Here is a 19,386-nt window from a genome sequence, read left to right as displayed (position 1 = left end):
TTAATTTCCAAGAGCACATGATTTAGGGACCAAATTAGTTATTTTTTAAATATCTTGGACTTGCTTGGCATTAGCCCAAATCTTAGGGGCGCCGATTGTATTTTACCCATATTTTAATTATCCAATAAATATTAATTATTCAACTTTCTATAGTATTTTATTTTTCTTTTTTAAATCATTCTTCTTGTTTTTTGAAATGCAAATTGCTAATCTAGTTTTTGTATTTATATATTAACATATATTTTACAAAGTTATTAAGAAAATTGATTGTTAATGATTATTCGGCACACTTTTAATTTTTTTTTTTTTGGGAGTGAAATAGATTAGGTTCCTTTAAAAAAAATTGATTACCATTTTATAAAACTCTTTTTTGGTACAATTTTGGGAGATTTTTTGTTTATATTATAATTATAGGGCTTGGGGACCCTTTATAAATTTTTGGGACAAATGGAGGTTTAGTTCCTAAGCCTAGAGCCGGCACTCACTATCTCCTAGATTTATTTGTGTATTTTATTTATTTATTTCTTCATATTACTAAGGTTTGTATATATGGTGTGTTATTAGGTTGTTTTCATCTCGAAAATGATTAAAATCCTAGTTAATCGAACTGTTTCGGATGAGACTTTCCAACTTCCTTTGCATGAGGTTATTTTTATCGAGGGATTTTTTTTTTTTGAAAAATAATATCATGAATTTTATAAAAAAACTTTTAGCCAAAATCAGTTAAGAGAACTAAATTTAAGTGTGGATGAACATCCTTTATCCACAAAAAAAATTGCTAACTTGTCTAATATGTTAAATAAGGTTATGACTTATGAGTCATAACTCCTTATCTGCAAATATGAGAAAGTCTAAGATAATGAAAGAAATCAAAATAGAGTTTCTTTTTTTTTTTTTGGTGAAAAAGAGCTTCATTATAAACTAAGCAGCAACAATACAAACAGAGCAAACTCTATTACAAAACAACCCATTGAGGTCATCCTCAAACACATCTATAAGGTCCATAGGCGGACTATCAAAGGTAGAAAAATCAGTATCAAGACAAAAGCTCAATCTAGCAAGACTATCCGCACACCTATTGGCCTGACGGAAGCAATGCTTAATACAAAAATGCGGAATGCGAGAAATCAAAAATTTGCAATCATCCAACAGAGGCGATATGACATTATTCACATAAGAAGGATTATCTAAGGCATCCACAATAGATTTGGCATCAAGTTCAACTTCAAGAGCACTAATGTTAAGGTTGCTGCATAGAAGAAGACCCTCCCTTAAGCCCCATAGCTCAGCGGCAAAGCTGTTGGTCGTGCCAATACTCCTACTAAAACCCATAATCCACCTACCTGCATCATCTCTAATCACCCCTCCACAACCTGCCAAACCTGTGCTACCACAATAAGAGCCATCTGTGTTGAGCTTCCACCATCCTTGAAGCGGCTTCTCCCACCTAATCCTCCTTACAACTTTTTGGGTCAATTGCCTTGGAGAAGAAAGGCAATGAAAGAATTCCACTGCTTGGTTTACAATCACCAAATCAAGCTTCGGATTCCTACATTTGCCATTGAAGACCGCATTATTCCTACTCTTCCAGACATTCCACACAGCAAAAGGAAAAACAACATTCCAAGGAGGATGAGTAGCACCTAAACTGTGCTTAAATTTACTATTTAACATCAACCAATCTTGAAGGTTGCTCCTCCAAAAGTCTTGATTAGAGGGTAACACCCCCAACTGATTCCACAAGCCTCTTAAAAGAGGGCAATCTCTTAGGGCATGTAAAATGCTTTCAGCTCCTTCCTGGCATAAAGGGCAAGCAGTGTCAAGACTAACACCCCTCTTCTCAAGGCAAACCTTAACACCAATGCTGTTATGGGCACACTTCCAAAGAAAAGTTCTAATCCTTGGAAGAGTATTCACTTTCCAAATCCAACGAGCTGGAAAAAGATCTATCCCTTCATCCCCCATGGCAATCCTATAGGCACTCTTCAAGTCAAAAGTGCCTTTAGGAGACCCCGACCAAGCCAACTTATCAACACCTCTACTCAACAAATTCACAGGGGTTGCTTGAATCAACCTTCTAACCTCAACAGGAAGTTCAAAGGGAATCTTCCCCCAATCCCAACCAGTGTCTATCATAAAATCTTTAAATTCTAATTGACTAGCCTCCCTCGTGATAGGACCCTGAATCAAGCCTCTAAGAGAACCTCCATTACTCCAATTGCTCTGCCACACATTAAGCCCACTATCCCTACCAACCATCCACCTGCTACCCTTATTGAAAGTGTCCATACCTTTCTTCATCGCAGCCCAAATGTGAGAGCAAGGAAGCCTGTTAGCATTGGTAGCCACTCTTCTTCTCGGATTACAATATTTCATATTCAAAACTCTAGCCCAAGGAGCCTCCTTTTCAGTATGGAACCTCCAATTAAGCTTAGAAAGGAGAGCTATATTCTTTCCCTTAGCAGATTGCAACCCCAGCCCCCCTTCCTCTTTAGACTTTATAACCTTATCCCAACCAACGCAATGAATCTTCTTGGCAGCCTCAGAAGAACCCCACAGGAAATTTCGATTCAATCTATCTAACCCATTCAAAACTCTACCAGGCAAAAAGTTACACCGCATAACATAAGAAGGAACAGCAGCTAAAGAGGCTTGAATGAGAACATTCCGCCCTGCCAAAGAGAGCATGTTAGTCTTCCAACCCGAAAGCTTTTGTTTTGCTCTATCAAGGATGAAATTGTATTCTTGAGTAGAAGAACCAGGATGCTTGAGAGGGAATCCAAGATACTTCCCCAAGAAAGGGGTGGAAGCAAACCCAAGAATGTCACAAAGAGATTCCCTTGTGTCACGGTCAACATTAGGAGAGAAATACACCCTCGACTTAGCTTCACTAATTGATTGCCCAGATAACTCACAAAAATCATCAGGAACATCTCTAATGGTGGCGCAATTAACCCAATCTGCCTTAGCAAAAAGAATGAGGTCATCCGCAAAGAAAAGATGAGAGAATTCAGGACCACTTTGAGAGGCTTTAACTGGCTGCCATGTTTTCATATTGCACTTCTCTACAATTAACTGACCAAGAAAATCCATGCAAATGATGAAAAGATACGGAGAGAGCGGATTACCCTGCCTTATCCCTCTCGAAGGAAAAATCGGCTCCAAAACTTCTCCATTAAACAATATAGAAGTGGAGACCGTCGACACACAACTCATTATAACATCTATGAGCTGTGTGGGAAGGTTAATCCTCCTAAGCATGTTCCGAATAAACCCCCACTCAAGCTTGTCATATGCCTTCTCCAAATCTATCTTTAAGGCCATGTACCCCGTCTTCCCCTTCTTTTTCCCAAGAGAATGAATTATTTCTTGGGCAATGATGACATTATCAACACCCTTCCTACCCGGCACAAAAACTGTCTGTAAGGGAGAAATAAGCTTATCCAAGAAAGGTCTCAGCCTAGCCACAATGATCTTGGTCACCACTTTATACACCGTATTACACAGACTAATAGGTCTATAATTACCTAAAGTCTCAGGACCTTGGATCTTAGGAATCAAAGCAATAAGAGTCTTGTTTAGATGCTCAGGCACTTTCCCATTCCTAAAGATCCACTTAACTTCCTCAATCATAGAGTCTCCCACTACCGGCCAAAATTTTTGGAAGAAACCCGCATGAAGTCCATCCGGACCCGGGGCTTTAAAAGGCTTTAAAGACCACAAGGCAGCCTTGATTTCTTCTTCAGTAATCTCTCCACCAATGCTCTCCCTCTCCTCATCCGAAAGGCTAGCCTGGTACTGAACAAAACTAGGATCATCCCTAGAAACAACCTCATGAGATGTTGCGTATATCCCATTAAAACCGCTTCTAATAAACTCTTTAATCTCATTCTCCTCAAGGATCCACTCCCCCATTGAATTTTTAATAGCCAAGATTTGATTCCTTTTCCTCCTAACCAAGGTTGAAACATGGAAGAAAGTTGTATTACGATCCCCTTGAACCAACCAATTAACCCGAGACTTCATAGCCCATAACTTCTCTTCTTGACTGAGAACAAGATCAAGATCCCTAAGGAGATCCACTTCCAACTTAAGAAGAAAGTTAGAAGGTTTACAAGCAATAGCCTTCTGAATACCACTGATCCTAGCCATCAGAATTTTCTTCCTTGTAAAAATATTCCCAAACTGATTTTTATTCCAAACCAGAACATTTCTAGTGAAGCTATCAATGGCCTCAACCAAATTATTAGCACCTCCCCAAGCTTGAGAAACAATATCAGTGAAGGTAGGGTCAAGCAACCATCAAGTTTGGAATCTAAACGGCCTCTTCTTCCCCCTGCTTACACTCGGTTGCAACTCTAGCAGAACAGGGCAATGATCAGAGTGATACCTAGGAAGATGGGTAACTTTGGCATCCGGGTAGAGCAAACACCACTGAGGGTTCACAAAGAATCTGTCTATTCTCTCCTGAATCAAAGCTTGAATTTCCCTTCTATTAGTCCAAGTGTAACGAGGGCCCGCAAAGCCGATGTCTATCATATTGCATTTATCTAAACACTCCTTGAACAAAAGAGAGCTGTTAACACTAACCGTTCTACCACCAAACTTATCATCATTAACCAAAGGTTCATTAAAATCCCCTGCTATAACCCAAGGCATATTGTGAAGGTCCGCTACTTTCATAAGGTTATTCCACAAAATGTGTCTTTCAGCACATCTAGGACTAGCATACACAGCAGAAAAAAGCAAGCAACATTAGAATTACGTACCTTAACCGTAAAATGAATTTCTTGTTCAGTACTAGCCAAGTGAGCAACTTCAATTTTTTCAGAATTCCATAGCACCCAAATTCCACCAATAAAATCAACTGCATCGGAGCGAATAGCTTCATCAAAAGGGAGTCTCTCAACGATATCCCTTGCTTTATTAACCCCAACACGAGTTTCCATAACCACCAAAATATCTAGATTATATTTCTGCACCATCTCCTTAACACGCTTCTGAAAAGAGGGCTTAGAAGCACCTCTACAATTCCAAATAATGCAATTCATAAAGACACAAAAAAACTGGGACAACACAACACTCAATGGGCAGACCCACCATCACTTCTGCCTTCCAAAACCATCAAATCCGCACAAGGGTCAACACAGCCCCTACTCTCAGCACTTACAGAGCCAATGTCAGTACAAACTCCCTGAAAACCCTCACCATTACCAGACCCATCACCAGCGATCCCACAATCCCAGCTCATCATGCTCGCCTCAATATCACTTCGAGCACCATGTTCACCTGTAGAAACCTGTCCCGTCTCGGAATCATCAACAGCAGCGAAACGGAGCTCTCCATCTCGCGACTGCACCGGCTTGGCTAGACGGATCTGCGCCAGCTCCGCCCCTGCGACGGCACCGACACCATGTTTTCCTCCGCCTCCATCTCTTTGAACCTGTCCCGTCTCAGAATCGTCCACCGCAGCGAACTGGAAGTCTTTATCCAGCGACGGCACAGCGCTCTACCTAAGCTCCGCCCCTGCGACGGCACCGGCTTGGCTCATCTTACGTGCCAGCAATCTGACCTTTGACTTATCTTCCCTAGCAGCATCGATCACAAAATTGCATCCACCCTTGGCACGAGCCTCCGCCTTCATCCCTTTTACTGAACCAGACTTACGGCCTTGAGTATCTTTTGGCATAAAAACTTTTTTTCCTGCATTATGGGCCGAACCCACATGGGCCTCTTTCCCAATCTTTTGGAGGGCTTGTTCCACTTGGGCTTTCTCCAGAATTCTTAAAGGGGCCAGCTTTCTTTTTGCCTCTCTGCTAAGCCCATTGGAGTCCTCATTCATCTCCACACCAGCCCAGTTCTTCCTCTGATCGTTACTCCTCTGCTCCATAGCAAAACCGTGGCCAGGTAAGGACCCACCACTCCTCTGAATTTTTAACTCTTTCTTTCTACGTGCCACGACCATCCAAGGTCCATACGATCCCTCATGCACGTCTTCTCGCACGGTATTGTCCTTTCCATGTGGTCCCAAATTTCTCTCAGCAGTGTCAGGATCATGCACAACGTGTGTGCTTGCCCTTCTGTCACCTGCACCTCCCTTCTCCTCTTCTTCACACGGCGGCACCGGCCTAATAACAAATGGACAAGCCTCTCTTTTATGGCCCATTCTTCCACACTCAAAGCATAAGTTATGGATACCCTCATAAGTGACAGTTTGCTGGGGTTTACCTATCATCACCGTAGTAATAAGCGGCTTGTCCACATCGACTTGGATACACAACCTTGCAAACTTTCCTCTTGATTCAGTCGCCGTAAAAGTATCAATCCTTAACACATTACCAATAGCCTTCCCAATGTGTTGAAGAGCCTTAGCATTGTAGTATTCAATAGGTAATCCACTAAGTCTAACCCAAACTGCAATAGAAGAGACCTTGGCTGATTCAGGCTTGAAATCCGGTTCCCATGGTCTAACCGATAGGAAATGTTCTCCTAAAAACCACGGACCTTTCTTCAACACAGTCTCCACATCCTCTTTCAATGACAACCTTACTAGAAAGAACCCCTGTTCAAGGTCAACAACATCCATACGCCCTGCTGGCTTCCACAAGGATAATAATCTAGCTTGGAGAAAATTTAATCCAATAGTTCTACTGTATACTTTCACAATCAAAGCTCTCACCCAAGGTCTTCGAATCTCTATTTTAAGCTCTTTCGAGAACTTCACAGCTACCATACCTTGCCTAAGAGTTTCCACTTCGTCATCCGACTCGGCATCATCATCCATGAACTCCTCAAAACAAAATGCCTGTGTGTATGCACCTGGTATTTCACCCAAAAGTTTGTCTTTGAATGAAACATTCTGGCTGCCATGGCCCCCAGCGAAACTAAGAGATGCAGACCCCGAGCTTTGGCCTTCACAAAAACCCGCATGAGTCACATTTTTAACTTTTTTATTGCTGCGGGCAAGTTCCGCTTGTTCCTCGAGAGAGAGAGAGCGTTCCATTTCAGAGCGTTCCATTTTCCAAAATAGAGTTTCGACTCAGCAATAAGATGACCATGGGAAGACATTAAAAGTTAGGAATTGAGTTACAAAACTCAAAATTATTTTATTGTCCAGCAAAATTGAAGCAAAATTATACATGCGCACAAAGCTGCGAAGTAATCAGTAATGTCCAACCAGGACCAAGTTAGTTTGAACCGTCCAAAACACAAGACGACAACCTCAGGTGGGGCTGGTAGTGCAAAGTAATGTAACCTTACTCAAATCAATTGGAGAGGACAACGATCCGTGGTATCTATATATATATTCTTTATAGTTCATAATAATTCATACATATCCCTAATCCTAGTCCTATATCTAAGGATCGGAGTTTCTTTTGCCTTTCCCCAGTACACGTGACACAGGAGCTACAAATAATCGGAGACAGATCTTTCGCTGTATTAATAGGAGGTAGGTGTTAATAACACACTAATCACTTTTCCATTAAAATAAAACACACACACACATGCACACTAATCACTTACTCAAAATCAGGGTCCTTAGGCATTCTCGATGTGACATGTTGCATAATGAATTCTAGCTATAAGATTCAAATACTTCTTGGGCTTCCATTTCATTATTCATTCAAACCAGTCTTTTTTATAAATGGTTAGTGCATAAGTCCGATTCAGAATTAAAAAAAAGAAAGTGTTATGTCTATAATATAATACTTTTATCATAAATCATAATTGATAAATTACTATAAGTTTTTAATTTGAATAACACCCTACATATTTTTCGAACCAAAATCTAGTCCTTTACTTTACCACTAAACCGCCAAACCAATAGGCACTGTATTCATTCAAACGAATCAAACCTTTACAGATTGCTCTTCCTTTTTTTGTAGCAACAAGAAACAAAAGAAATCAAATTGAAAAAAAGCAACATGTAACAATATTTGTGCACGCGTGTGAAGTAGTGTAAAAGGCTGGGGTAGACGAGAAAAAATCTAGTGGGACCCTAACGTCAAATTTGACAGGTGCAAATTTCAAGTTACAGTGAGAGTGGGTCCCACATGACAGCCATGCTGATTACACAGTTACACTATTACGGGTACCGTGTTACACGCGCCTCGATATGGCAACGACAAAACATTCTTAAAAACAGAAAAAAAAAACTATAATAAAATAGAATAGAACAGAATAAAAAAAAAAGTCGTTCCGAAAAACCTCGGACTTCGAGGTTGTGGTTCTATTCTCTCTCTTCTTAACAGATCAAAGAAAAAAAATTCGGATTCTTCTGTAGATTCTGTGGCATGCTCTTACTGACCTGTTGCTATTGCCTCATGTTTGGGGTTTGAGTAACAATGCGTGCCATCACGCGCCTTGTGACCCAAATCATCCAACCATTGTGATTTTTTTTTTTTTTTAATAATGAAAAAAGTAATTAAAGTTTGTATCAACTATTTTTTTTAATTATGAGAAAATTAAAAAAAAAGTTATTAAAATTTTGTGACTCATTTTATAATTATGTAATTGTTGTTTTGCTTGATAAGGGAGTAATGCTAGAACCATCAAAATTAATATAACTTTATACCACAACTCACCATATAGATACATTTTTACTAATTATAAATTGTAATATAAAATTATGTCAATTTCAATGGTACTAACATTATTTTCGATAAGGTTAGCAAAAATTTTGGAGAAAGTACGTCAAAAATCCTAAAATACTCGGTACGTGCCCACATTTTTAATGGGACACTTCAAACCCAACATTTTCATAAAGTAAGCCACTTTAAACTCCATATTCGGGCTTTTTTTAGGTATATTAGTGAAATATGGGTTTAATGTTTAAGTTGTTCCATTTAAAAATTAGAATTTGGGGGGTTTAATATGTCATGGTAGTAAAACTATAGGTTTATTTATTTATTTTTTTTATTTTTTTTTAATAAATAATATACTTTCCCTCCCCAAAAATTGTATTTTGTTAGAGATAACTAAACTTAAAAAAAAAAACTTAATTTATTATTATTCTTAAAATATTTTTTAACATCACAGATTTTGTTTAGGTACCATTTTCTTATAAATTAAATAATTCATATAATATTCAGTGATTAAGTAAGTCATATATTACAAATTTTATATTCAAAGATATTTTAATTTATATATCACTCATAATACTGCACACTTGTGGAATACACTAAATTCCTAGCATATATAACAGCTATTTGACCCATAATAATAAAGCAACAACCAATACACCAATCAATAATTATTTCAAAAAACTATCATTTCCATCAATCTCTCAGAAAACCTCGATATCGTTTTTAGTTGACATTTTATGTGACTTTGGATTATTTACTGAGTAAAAGATCAACATATTAAATACTAAAAAGAGAGCAATATATTAGAGAAAAAAATGATTACTCAAAGAAAATTATGAAAGCTAAAGATATTAACCGCATAATCTGAGAGTGCATTGTTCAAATTGGGTTGACAAAACCTACAATTCCTTAGATAATATTTTATTATTCATGCTAAACAGGTTTTTTATTTTGCTATTTTCTTTATCACATGCCTTAAATAGAATTGTGTTAAAACCACTAAAGATTGTCATGTAGTATTTTCATAAAATTAACGAACTTGAGTAGGGCTTTTATAAACTTTTTAAAATCTATTTATAAGCTTATTTATTTTCAGGAGATATTACATTTTTTAAAAATTCATTTAAAATACTTTTTAAGCAGTCCAATTCACTTTTTTAGAAGGTCAAACTCTTAAAAGTTTAAATTTATCAACAAAAAAAAAAAAAAAAAAAAAAAAAAACCCCTCTATTGGGACATGGGGCTAGATATTACATGACAGTCCTTAAAAGTGATTCGACTTTATATTGAATTATTAATATACACCTTAACATGTGCAATTCAATGCTTGTTAAAGTAACCTAAAGATTTATTGATCGCTCAGATGAATTTATGAAGGTTTTTTTTTTTTTTTTTTGGCTTATGAGTTAATGATTATCTTTGTCATGCCCAGTGTCATTAATTAGGGAGAAAATATAGGTTTACAACTTTTGTTACAATTATGACGTAATTGATTATGAATTGTAAAGAAAAAGTAATAGGTATATATGAAGTGATGGTTCATCATACAATCAACTACTTTTTAACAAGTTGTGATAAAAGTTATAAAAGATAGTGTGTTCCTAAAATCATTGATTTTTAAGGACTTGGAGTTTGTTTTGATTTATAATTGGATCATGCTAACGAGTGCTTTTAGGGCACTGATTAAGAATTCAGTTAAAGAAAATTTTGACATCGCTTTTATGGGAAATGAAAAAAGCTGTCAAAATATTAATTGTTTTTTTCATTTTCTCATAAAAATTTTCTTTAATTTGATTCTTAATCAGTACCCTAAGGACACTTATTAACATTTTCCTTTATAATTAGCCACTTGATTTTTGAAAGAAACACTAAAACTAAAAAGGAGTGCTGAGAGCAGTATAAACATTAAAGCCATACATTTTTTACTTAAAACCACTTTTACTTATCTAAAAAAACCAACATTTTACTTTTTTATTTTATTTTTAAATTCTTTCCCATGTGTCAAACTTTCCTTGCAAACTCTTTTTTTTTTTCCCTTTTATCTACTTGTTCCCTCTAGTCCAACTAGTTGCAAATATCAAATATCTTTGTATTGCATCACCTCGATTTTCCAAAATACAATGGAAGAAGAGAAGAGGCACGAGACCCATCGCATCACCAACTAATCAGTCACAAGCTCCCAGAAGAACTGGAGCCACCAAAAAGAACTGAAATTCTGCTTACATTTATGATTTATTTTACTGCTCATTCCTCTATTTATTTACCATCTTTTCACCTTCTTTTCAACGAGTACTGTCTCTCCATTGAAATACTTCAAATACATCACTTCAGTCATCAGTGAAGCTGCTATAGAGTATGACCTGTGAGAGATTATTTCAATTATGGTTTATGTGTAATTTTTTAGGTATAGTTCTATTTTTATTTAGCTTATTTTTTAACCCATATTTTAATGTAAATAAGCTCTTCTAAACAATTGCTATCCAAACATGATTCCTTTAGTACATGTCTCTCTTCCTCGAGTGAAAATGAAAATTTAGGGAATTCAACCTTCATAAATAGGGGTTGAAGGCCACAAACATATAATTATTCATAATCAAACTCTCTTAACAACTTAAAATAAATTTGTAATTTGCGATTGTGACACTAAGTATGATATCACAACTTTAGAGACCCTCAACCTCCTCGCACCGATTATTGAAGAGTTTTTTTTTTTTTTTTTTTTTACAAGATAGAAATTCTACTCTAGTTTAAACTAAATGTATATGTGTGTGAAGTTTCCTCTTAGAAACTTGAACCCCAATTCTTATCCCCCACATCTCACAAGCACTTATATTTATAGAATGACCATCGTATTAAAAGTATGCAATGGTAGACTATTGAAGAGTTAATTGTTAAGACTAAAGTACTAAATAAAGTTTTAAACTAATTAATTGAGTGGTTTGATATTCATAATGATAGAAAAAACTAATTTTTCTGTATGCAATATTATTAAATGGGTCCTTTTGTGTAATAAGAGTAAAACATCCTAATCTTCTCCATCCCTAATTTTGGCTTCAAACTTTCTTAAGTGGATTCATTCCTCTATAATTTTCTTGGGGATTTCATTTTTAGTAATATGTATTATTACAAAAAAAATTATAGAAATTTGTTAACCATTCATAATAATAAAAAAATGTCCAAACATACCTTTGTTAGTAACCTCCTTCAAAAAACCAAGTGAACAAGCAATGAAGAAATTGGGTGATAATATTACATTATAACTTAATTTTATGATCATCATTATAATACTATTTTTTTATTAGATAATGTTATTAGAGATCGACCTCAAACATTATAGTTTCATTAAAAAAAAAAAAAAACCCTCAAACATTATAGTAAGCACAAAGATAGAGATGTCATGAAGTAGACAGACCATGGCAGCACTATCTTGTAAGCTATATGTATAGTAGTTGTGTGGCAACAACACTAGCTAGCTTCTTTTTTGTTTGTTTTCTGGTCTGGGGTCACGAGTAAGACAACAACCATTACTTCTAATACGATTGTTAATCTAAATAAAAACATATGAATTTTTTAATAATTTCTAAAGACTCACTTTATAGTTATATTCTTAACCATCTTGATTGTGTTATCAGGAATCTTGTAAATCTTGTCTAGCAATATTATCTTGTAAATATTACATAGTAATTTATACAATTATTTATGTATATTATTTAAATAAATTACATAATTCGTTAAATTATATGACTAAAAGTACATATTGATGATAATTCATTACATTTAAATTTAAAGGTGGGAGAAACATATAAGATATAAAAAAGGAATTCAATTTAATAATGAATAACTTTTTTTTTTTGAATAATTTAATAATGAATAACTTGAATATTACTGTCCTTCTCCCGATTAGATAAATAAGTATTGACAATCACAGGTGTTGAGAAAAAAAAGTACTCCCAAACAGTTATGGAAGCCATCTTTTAATTAATGCAGTCGTATGTATATATTTATTGGTTGTAAGTAAGTATGCTGAAGTTGAACACAGACAAATGAAGAAGTTGGACATTTTTGTGAAAGAGTAACTAATAATAACGGTGGCAGCACAGTAATTAATAGTATAAGCGGACAATGAGAGTCGCAAGAAGAAGCAGCAGTAAAACTGTGCACTCAAACAACTCTAGCGTCATCGACAATTAATGAATTGAAGAGAAAGAGAGAGAATGAAATAGAATTCCAATTACCATTTTTTAACTGTATACCATAATCGTTTTGTTTCTAATCTATACTTTATTGTGTGTGATATATCATTGAGAATGTGACATAAACGGACATTAAGGAAAAAAAAAAAAGAATAAGTCAAGCGATCTGAGTTGACCCCTCTTCTTGAACCAATCTACAACCAAATTAGTTAATTTTAAACCTGGTTTTTACAAGGTAAGTTAACGTTAAAGAATGTTGTGGGTCCCAGCATATCTAAACAGTGAAAGGGATTTCTCACGTAGTTATTGGTGCGTGCACTGCACACCAAGCTCTTCACACATTCTCGAGAATTGAGATTGTTGACTGTGTACTCTCTCACTCGCATCCTCTCTTATAAAACTTCCTCTGTACAATAAAACTATGCTACACGCTCTTCTGTTTTCACTGTCTTTTAAAGCTTTCCCTCCTTGAGCCTCTCACTCTGTCCACTCTCTCTGTATTTCTCAGATTCTTGTTGCCAAAACAGCCATGAATAACAGCACCCACTACAGCAAAGAAAAGCTAGTAGTTGAAGTAGTAGCAGCTCACAACCTAATGCCAAAAGATGGGGAAGGTTCATCATCCCCATTTGTAGAGGTTGAGTTTGAAAACCAAAGGCTCCGAACCCAAGTCAAATACAAAGACTTAAATCCCATTTGGAACGAAAAGCTTGTGTTTCATGTCAAAGATGTAGCTGACCTTCCTTACAGAACTGTAGAGATCAATGTCTTCAACGAGAGAAGCTCCAGCAACAGCAGAAATTTTCTTGGGAAAGTCAGAGTCTCTGGCTCCAGCATTTCCAAACAAGGTGAAGAGGTTGCACAACTCTATACCCTTGACAAAAGAAGCTTGTTTTCACATATCAGAGGTGAAATAAGCTTGAAACTTTATCTTTCTGTCAAAGAAGAGGTTAAAGATTTAGGTGCTACTAATGGAATAGTAGAAAATGTTACGTCTTCTTCTGCTACTTCTTCTGGATTTTCAAAGAAAGCTAAGAAACTTCAGGGACTGAGTTCAGGTTCAGCCATGGCGGCACAGCAACAACTTGGTCAGGTTCTAGAGTACAAGCCAACGCAGCAGAGTCAGACACAACATTCAAAGTCATTGGAGCAAAACCCTGAGATGAAACCTGTGGTGGTCACTACAGGGCCTGGTCCAACAATTCCCAGTGTTTCCAGTGGTGGAGTGAGTCTATTCTCAAATGGGTTAAGCGAGTTTTCTCTCAAGGAGACTCGGCCACAACTTGGAGGTGAGTCTTTACAAAAAGACAAAACCAGCTCTACCTATGATCTTGTTGAGCAGGTGCAGTATCTGTATGTGAGAGTAGTGAAAGGCAGAGAAATTTCAGTGCCTTTTGGTGGGGCTGAGTTGGTGGCTGAAGTGAAGCTTGGAAACTATAGAGGAATCACGAAGAGGGTGAGTTTGAATAATGTTGAATGGGACCAAGTGTTTGCTTTTTCCAAAGATAGTATTCAGTCATCAATGGCAGAGATTTTAGTGAAGGAGAGCAATAAAGATGACTACTTGGGCCGTGTTTGGTTTGATTTGAATGAGGTTCCTCGGCGGGTTCCACCAGATAGTCCATTGGCTCCACAGTGGTATAGAATGGAAGACAAGAAAGGTGAAAAGGCTAAGGCTGGAGAGGTCATGCTTTCAATATGGTTTGGGACTCAGGCAGATGAGGCTTTTGCAGAGGCGTGGCACTCTAAGGCAGCCAATGTGCATCTTGATGGCTTGTGTTCTATTAAATCCAAGGTTTATCTCTCCCCAAAGCTTTGGTATTTGAGGGTATCAGTTATTGAAGCACAAGACATTGTTTTAGGGGAGAAAGGGTCTTCAGTGATGAGGTTTCCTGAGCTTTCTTCCAAAGTCCAAGTGGGAAATCAGGTTTTGAGGACTAGGATCGCGGCTGCTAGCCCAAATAGGAGCTTGTCAAATCCTTACTGGAATGATGAGATGATATTTGTGGTGGCTGAGCCTTTTGAGGATTACTTGTTGGTTTCAGTAGAGGATCGTGTTGCGCCGGGGCGGGATGAGGTTGTTGGCAGAGTTCTTTTTCCTGTAATGGCGATTGAAAGGAGAAATGATGAAAAGCCTGTGACTTCAAGGTGGTTTAATCTTGATAGCCACCTTGGTAATGCAGGGGAGTCTAAGATGGTGACTAGATTTGGGTCTAGGATTCATCTTCGGGTTTCGCTTGATGGGGGTTACCATGTGCTAGATGAGGCCACATTGTACAGTAGTGATGTTAAGCCTACGGCTAAGCAGCTTTGGAAGCCTCACATTGGTGTGCTTGAAATAGGAATTTTGGGTGCAACTGGGCTTATGCCAACCAAAATCAAGGAAGGGAAAGGAGGGTCTACGGATTCTTACTGTGTTGCAAAGTATGGGCAGAAATGGGTGAGGACGCGCACTGTGGTTGATAGCTTGTCACCCAAATGGAATGAGCAGTACACATGGGAAGTGTTTGATCCTTGCACCGTGATCACAATTGGGGTGTTTGATAATTCCCGGGTCGACAAGAACACAAGCAACATTGCTGGAATTCGTGATAACCGTATTGGGAAAGTTAGAATTCGATTGTCAACACTAGAATCGGATAGAGTTTACACTCATTCGTACCCTCTCCTGATGCTGCACCCTTCTGGTGTCAAGAAAATGGGGGAGCTGCATTTGGCAGTGAGATTTTCGTGTGCTAACACGGCCAATATGCTGCACATGTACACAATGCCATTGCTGCCAAAGATGCATTATGTGCAGCCACTGGGTGTGAATCAATTGGAGAGTTTGAGGTACCAGGCTATGAATGTAGTGTCATCCCGGCTTAGCCGGTCAGAGCCACCACTGGGACGAGAGGTGGTAGAGTATATGCTTGATCATGACTCCCACATGTGGAGCATGAGGAGGAGCAAGGCTAACTTTTTCAGGCTGATGAATGTTGTGTCTGGCCTTGTTGCCATGGGCCGTTGGGTGGAGGCAATGCGCAATTGGCACAGGCCTGTGTACTCAACCCTGTTTCTGGTGTTGTTTCTACTGCTTGTCATGTTCCCGGAGCTTATTATCCCTAGCGTATTGCTCTACATGGCCTTTTTGGGACTTTGGCGATATAGGTCCCGACCTCGTCACCCACCCCACATGGATACTAGGCTCTCTCATGCTGAGAGTGTTTTTCCTGATGAATTGGATGAGGAATTCGATTCATTCCCAACGAGTCGAAGTGCTGAGGTTGTTCGGTTGAGGTATGATAGACTAAGAAGTGTGGCAGGAAGGATTCAAACCGTTGTTGGTGATATGGCAACACAAGGTGAACGTCTTCAACACTTGCTAAGTTGGCGAGACCCAAGGGCAACATTCTTATTTGTGATCTCTTGCTTGATTGCTGCTGTTGGATTCTATGCAGTACCAATTCGGGTTGTGGTGGCTTTGTGGGGGCTCTATGTCCTTAGGCCTCCAAGGTTTAGGAGCAAGATGCCTTCTCCAGCTTTGAGTTTCTTCAGGAGGCTGCCCACAAGGGCTGATAGTTTGTTGTAGGCTGTAGGAATTGATGCATAAGTTCTTGTTTAGGTTTATTTGGAATGGACATGTGATCATAGTGGAAGGCCTTTTCTTTTGTATTTTGGGTAGCCTTCCTTTTGTGTTTAGTAATCTTGCGTGTAAGGTGCCTCTCTGCCCATTCAAGAAGCAAATTTGTGTAATGTGCAAGTAATCATGCTTATTGACTACTACCCATGTGTTCATTAAGTTGGTTATTTTGGTACTTGCCTAAACGAAAATTCAGCTTACCATATCAGACAATAGATTATAGCTAAGGGTTGGCTAGGAGTTCCAAACCCAAGACCTTATGAGGCCTAGACAACCAGTAGGGTTGTATGTTCCTAACAATATTTTTGACTCCAGCTCTATTACCCATTCTAAATCCAAAGTACCCTACCAATATATCCCAAACACGAGGCCTAAAAACAGATGAATTTCGGGACTTCACTTCTTAAGACCGTAAATGAATCATCATTACTAAGAAAGTGCAGGTAATCACTAAATATCAACAAACAATCAATTAATCAAATCTGCTGCTCTCTAACTAAAAGTGGCACTTCCTCACTACTCTACAAAGAGTAAGGTTATAGGCACAAAAGTTGTCACTTCAAATAGTTGTGAAATTTGTTGTGACTTATCACTTTACAAGATGTGTCTATACTGAACAAGGGACCGTATAGAAGCTTGACATAGGACAATCAGAACAAAATTGAAATAACGGAAAAATAAAAGATATGACCTAGGAGTTAGCACCTAGGCCTTGCTTGGAGTCAGCACCACCACTAGGAGTTAGCACTTAGGGTAGACTTGGAGTCAGCACCAGACCAAAGAAAAACCAAACGGTCATTTTTTCATTCATCAAAATATCAACTATCTCCTCAAAGAGTGCAATACGTTGCTAATAAAGGATTACTAAATCCTAGTTCTAATTGGCTAGGAAACCTAATTGCCTTATTACGAAAATAACCTTACTTCTAAATTAAAATATTAATAGCCTAATAAACTACTAGGACCTAAAACATAAAAAATACAATTGACTTGCAAACATAAATAATACTAAATAAAAATCTTCTTGCGTCTCCAACATCATTCTCCTTTGGTTGGAGAAAACTCGACCTTGAGTTTTAAAGCATTGAATGATTATGATGTCGACAAGTAACACTTGCTTCAAGTCTGGAATCACTTTAGGGAGCACAGGGAAAAGAAAAACCTTGAATTTCACCACATCAAACTCAGTTGGAATAACAAAATCAACGTGTGGAATCAGTATAATCTCGTCTTGAACCTTATGAACCATAGGAAGTACTGTGGTTTTAACCTCTTCGACTTCACCAAGATGTAGATCTTCAAGGACTGTGGAAGGTTGATCAGAAGCACGTTCAACAACTTCAACTTTCACATCATTTGCACTCTCTAACATAATACTCTCTTTAGGCACCATCTCTTCACCTTGCTGCTCTTCAATAGATTCATTTCCTTGCATGCATGTTAAAGCAACACTTGTCGAGGCATGTACGTCTATGTTAACATTAGGCTTTGGTATTGTTGGAGGATTCTCCACGACCAAGATATCATCATTAATGTTGTCTTCTATTGGGGCAGCAATAAGTTCATTGTGATCAAGTATCCTTGGTTTCCCAATTGAATCGGTTTGAGTCTTCTTTTGCTTCATCTGAGCAATCCTGTCTTGAACATCTTTCATGAGCTTTACAAATAATTCCTTTAATTCCTTGGTAGATAATTCCTTGATAGATTGTTCAAAAGTGCTTTGAGGACATGAAATGGGATGAGAATGAGGATTCATCGTATTTGCTTCAACTTGAAAAGTACTACACTGAGATTGGGATAGATACTTAGCTCGATAGTATGGTGACAAATACTCATCACAAAACTTTTCTTTCATATCTTCCCACACACTAATGGCAAGTTCATACTTTATATAGCGGAAATATTCAAGATTCTCCCAAAACCTTTGTGCTTTACCTCTTAACTTCAACTTGGCATACCTAACCTTTTTATTATCTGCAAAATTTTCTTGCTTAAAAAATTGCTCCATCCCATTCATCTAGTTGACAAAATCTCGTGGATAAGTTTCACAACCATCAAAATAAAGTGCTTTTAATATTACCATGATTCTCTAAAATAGTGCCTCAACAAATAGTTGCGTTGGAATGGGCTTCTAAGACTGTTCTCCCAAATAGTTGTTAGGATTGGGCTTGTTGACAGGTTTGGACTTCGTGCTCTTCTCTTTTTATTTTTTTATTTTTTTTTTGTTTGCATGTAAAGAAACTAAAGAAGAATCTTAAATGAAAAGTTGAGTCCACTAAAGATAGTAAGAGAACCTAACCCTTGTGATGGCGGCTAAGTGTACTGGGCCTTACGTGGAGTTGGTTGTTCGCGGACTTGGAACTTCTCTAGTGCACGAGCCAAAGGACTTGAACCCCCCCCCCCCCCCCCAATTTTTTTTTTGAATGACCAAAAAGCCAGATACACCGTGTGGACGGGTAACAACAAAACAAAGCTTCAGTCCCAGTAAATGCAGTGGTTTGACAACAATGTCGGGCGATATGGAGAGCTTCAGAACCAGCGGAGCCGGCAATGGCGCATGAGATGAAGGGCTTCTGGCGGTGCAACACTGACAAGGATCAAGATCGGGCTTGCGGGTCGACGAAGATGGTCTGGCGTCGATTGGAGCAGGTGAGCAGATGGCGGTTTGAAGGCTGGATCGTCGTCGTGGTGGCTTTGGACAACGAAATTGGAAGTCGTCGATGTGATGGGGATGCGGCTGGTGATTTTTTATTTTTTATTTTTTATTTTTTAAATACTCTTCTGGTTCGTGACTATGATAATACTTGTAATAGATCGGTGTTTGCTCTAATACCAAAACTAACGCAGGACAATCAGAACAAAACTGAAATAATGGAAAAATAAAATATATGACTTAGGAATCAACACCTAGGCCTTCCTTGGAGTCAGCACCAAGTGAGGAAACCACTAGGAGTCAACACCTAGAGTAGACCTAGAGTCAGCACCA

The 19,386-nt window shown here is 37.9% G+C and overlaps 1 protein-coding gene across 1 annotated transcript; it reads left to right on the top strand.

Annotated features, from left to right (window-relative positions):
* The first annotated feature begins 13,200 nt into the window (after nt 1–13,200).
* Nucleotides 13,201–16,565, top strand: LOC115959057 (FT-interacting protein 3). The gene has a single exon (XM_031077355.1). It carries the CDS (start codon nt 13,308–13,310, stop codon nt 16,347–16,349), a length of 3,042 nt encoding a protein of 1,013 aa, XP_030933215.1. The 5' UTR covers nt 13,201–13,307; the 3' UTR covers nt 16,350–16,565.
* Nucleotides 16,566–19,386: the final 2,821 nt, after the last annotated feature.

The sequence above is a fragment of the Quercus lobata genome, chromosome 9 (assembly GCF_001633185.2).
Source record: "Quercus lobata isolate SW786 chromosome 9, ValleyOak3.0 Primary Assembly, whole genome shotgun sequence".
In the NCBI taxonomy this organism is placed as follows: domain Eukaryota; kingdom Viridiplantae; phylum Streptophyta; class Magnoliopsida; order Fagales; family Fagaceae; genus Quercus; species Quercus lobata.
Note: the sequence above shows the minus strand (reverse complement) of the source record. Positions and strands in the feature narration are given on the sequence as shown.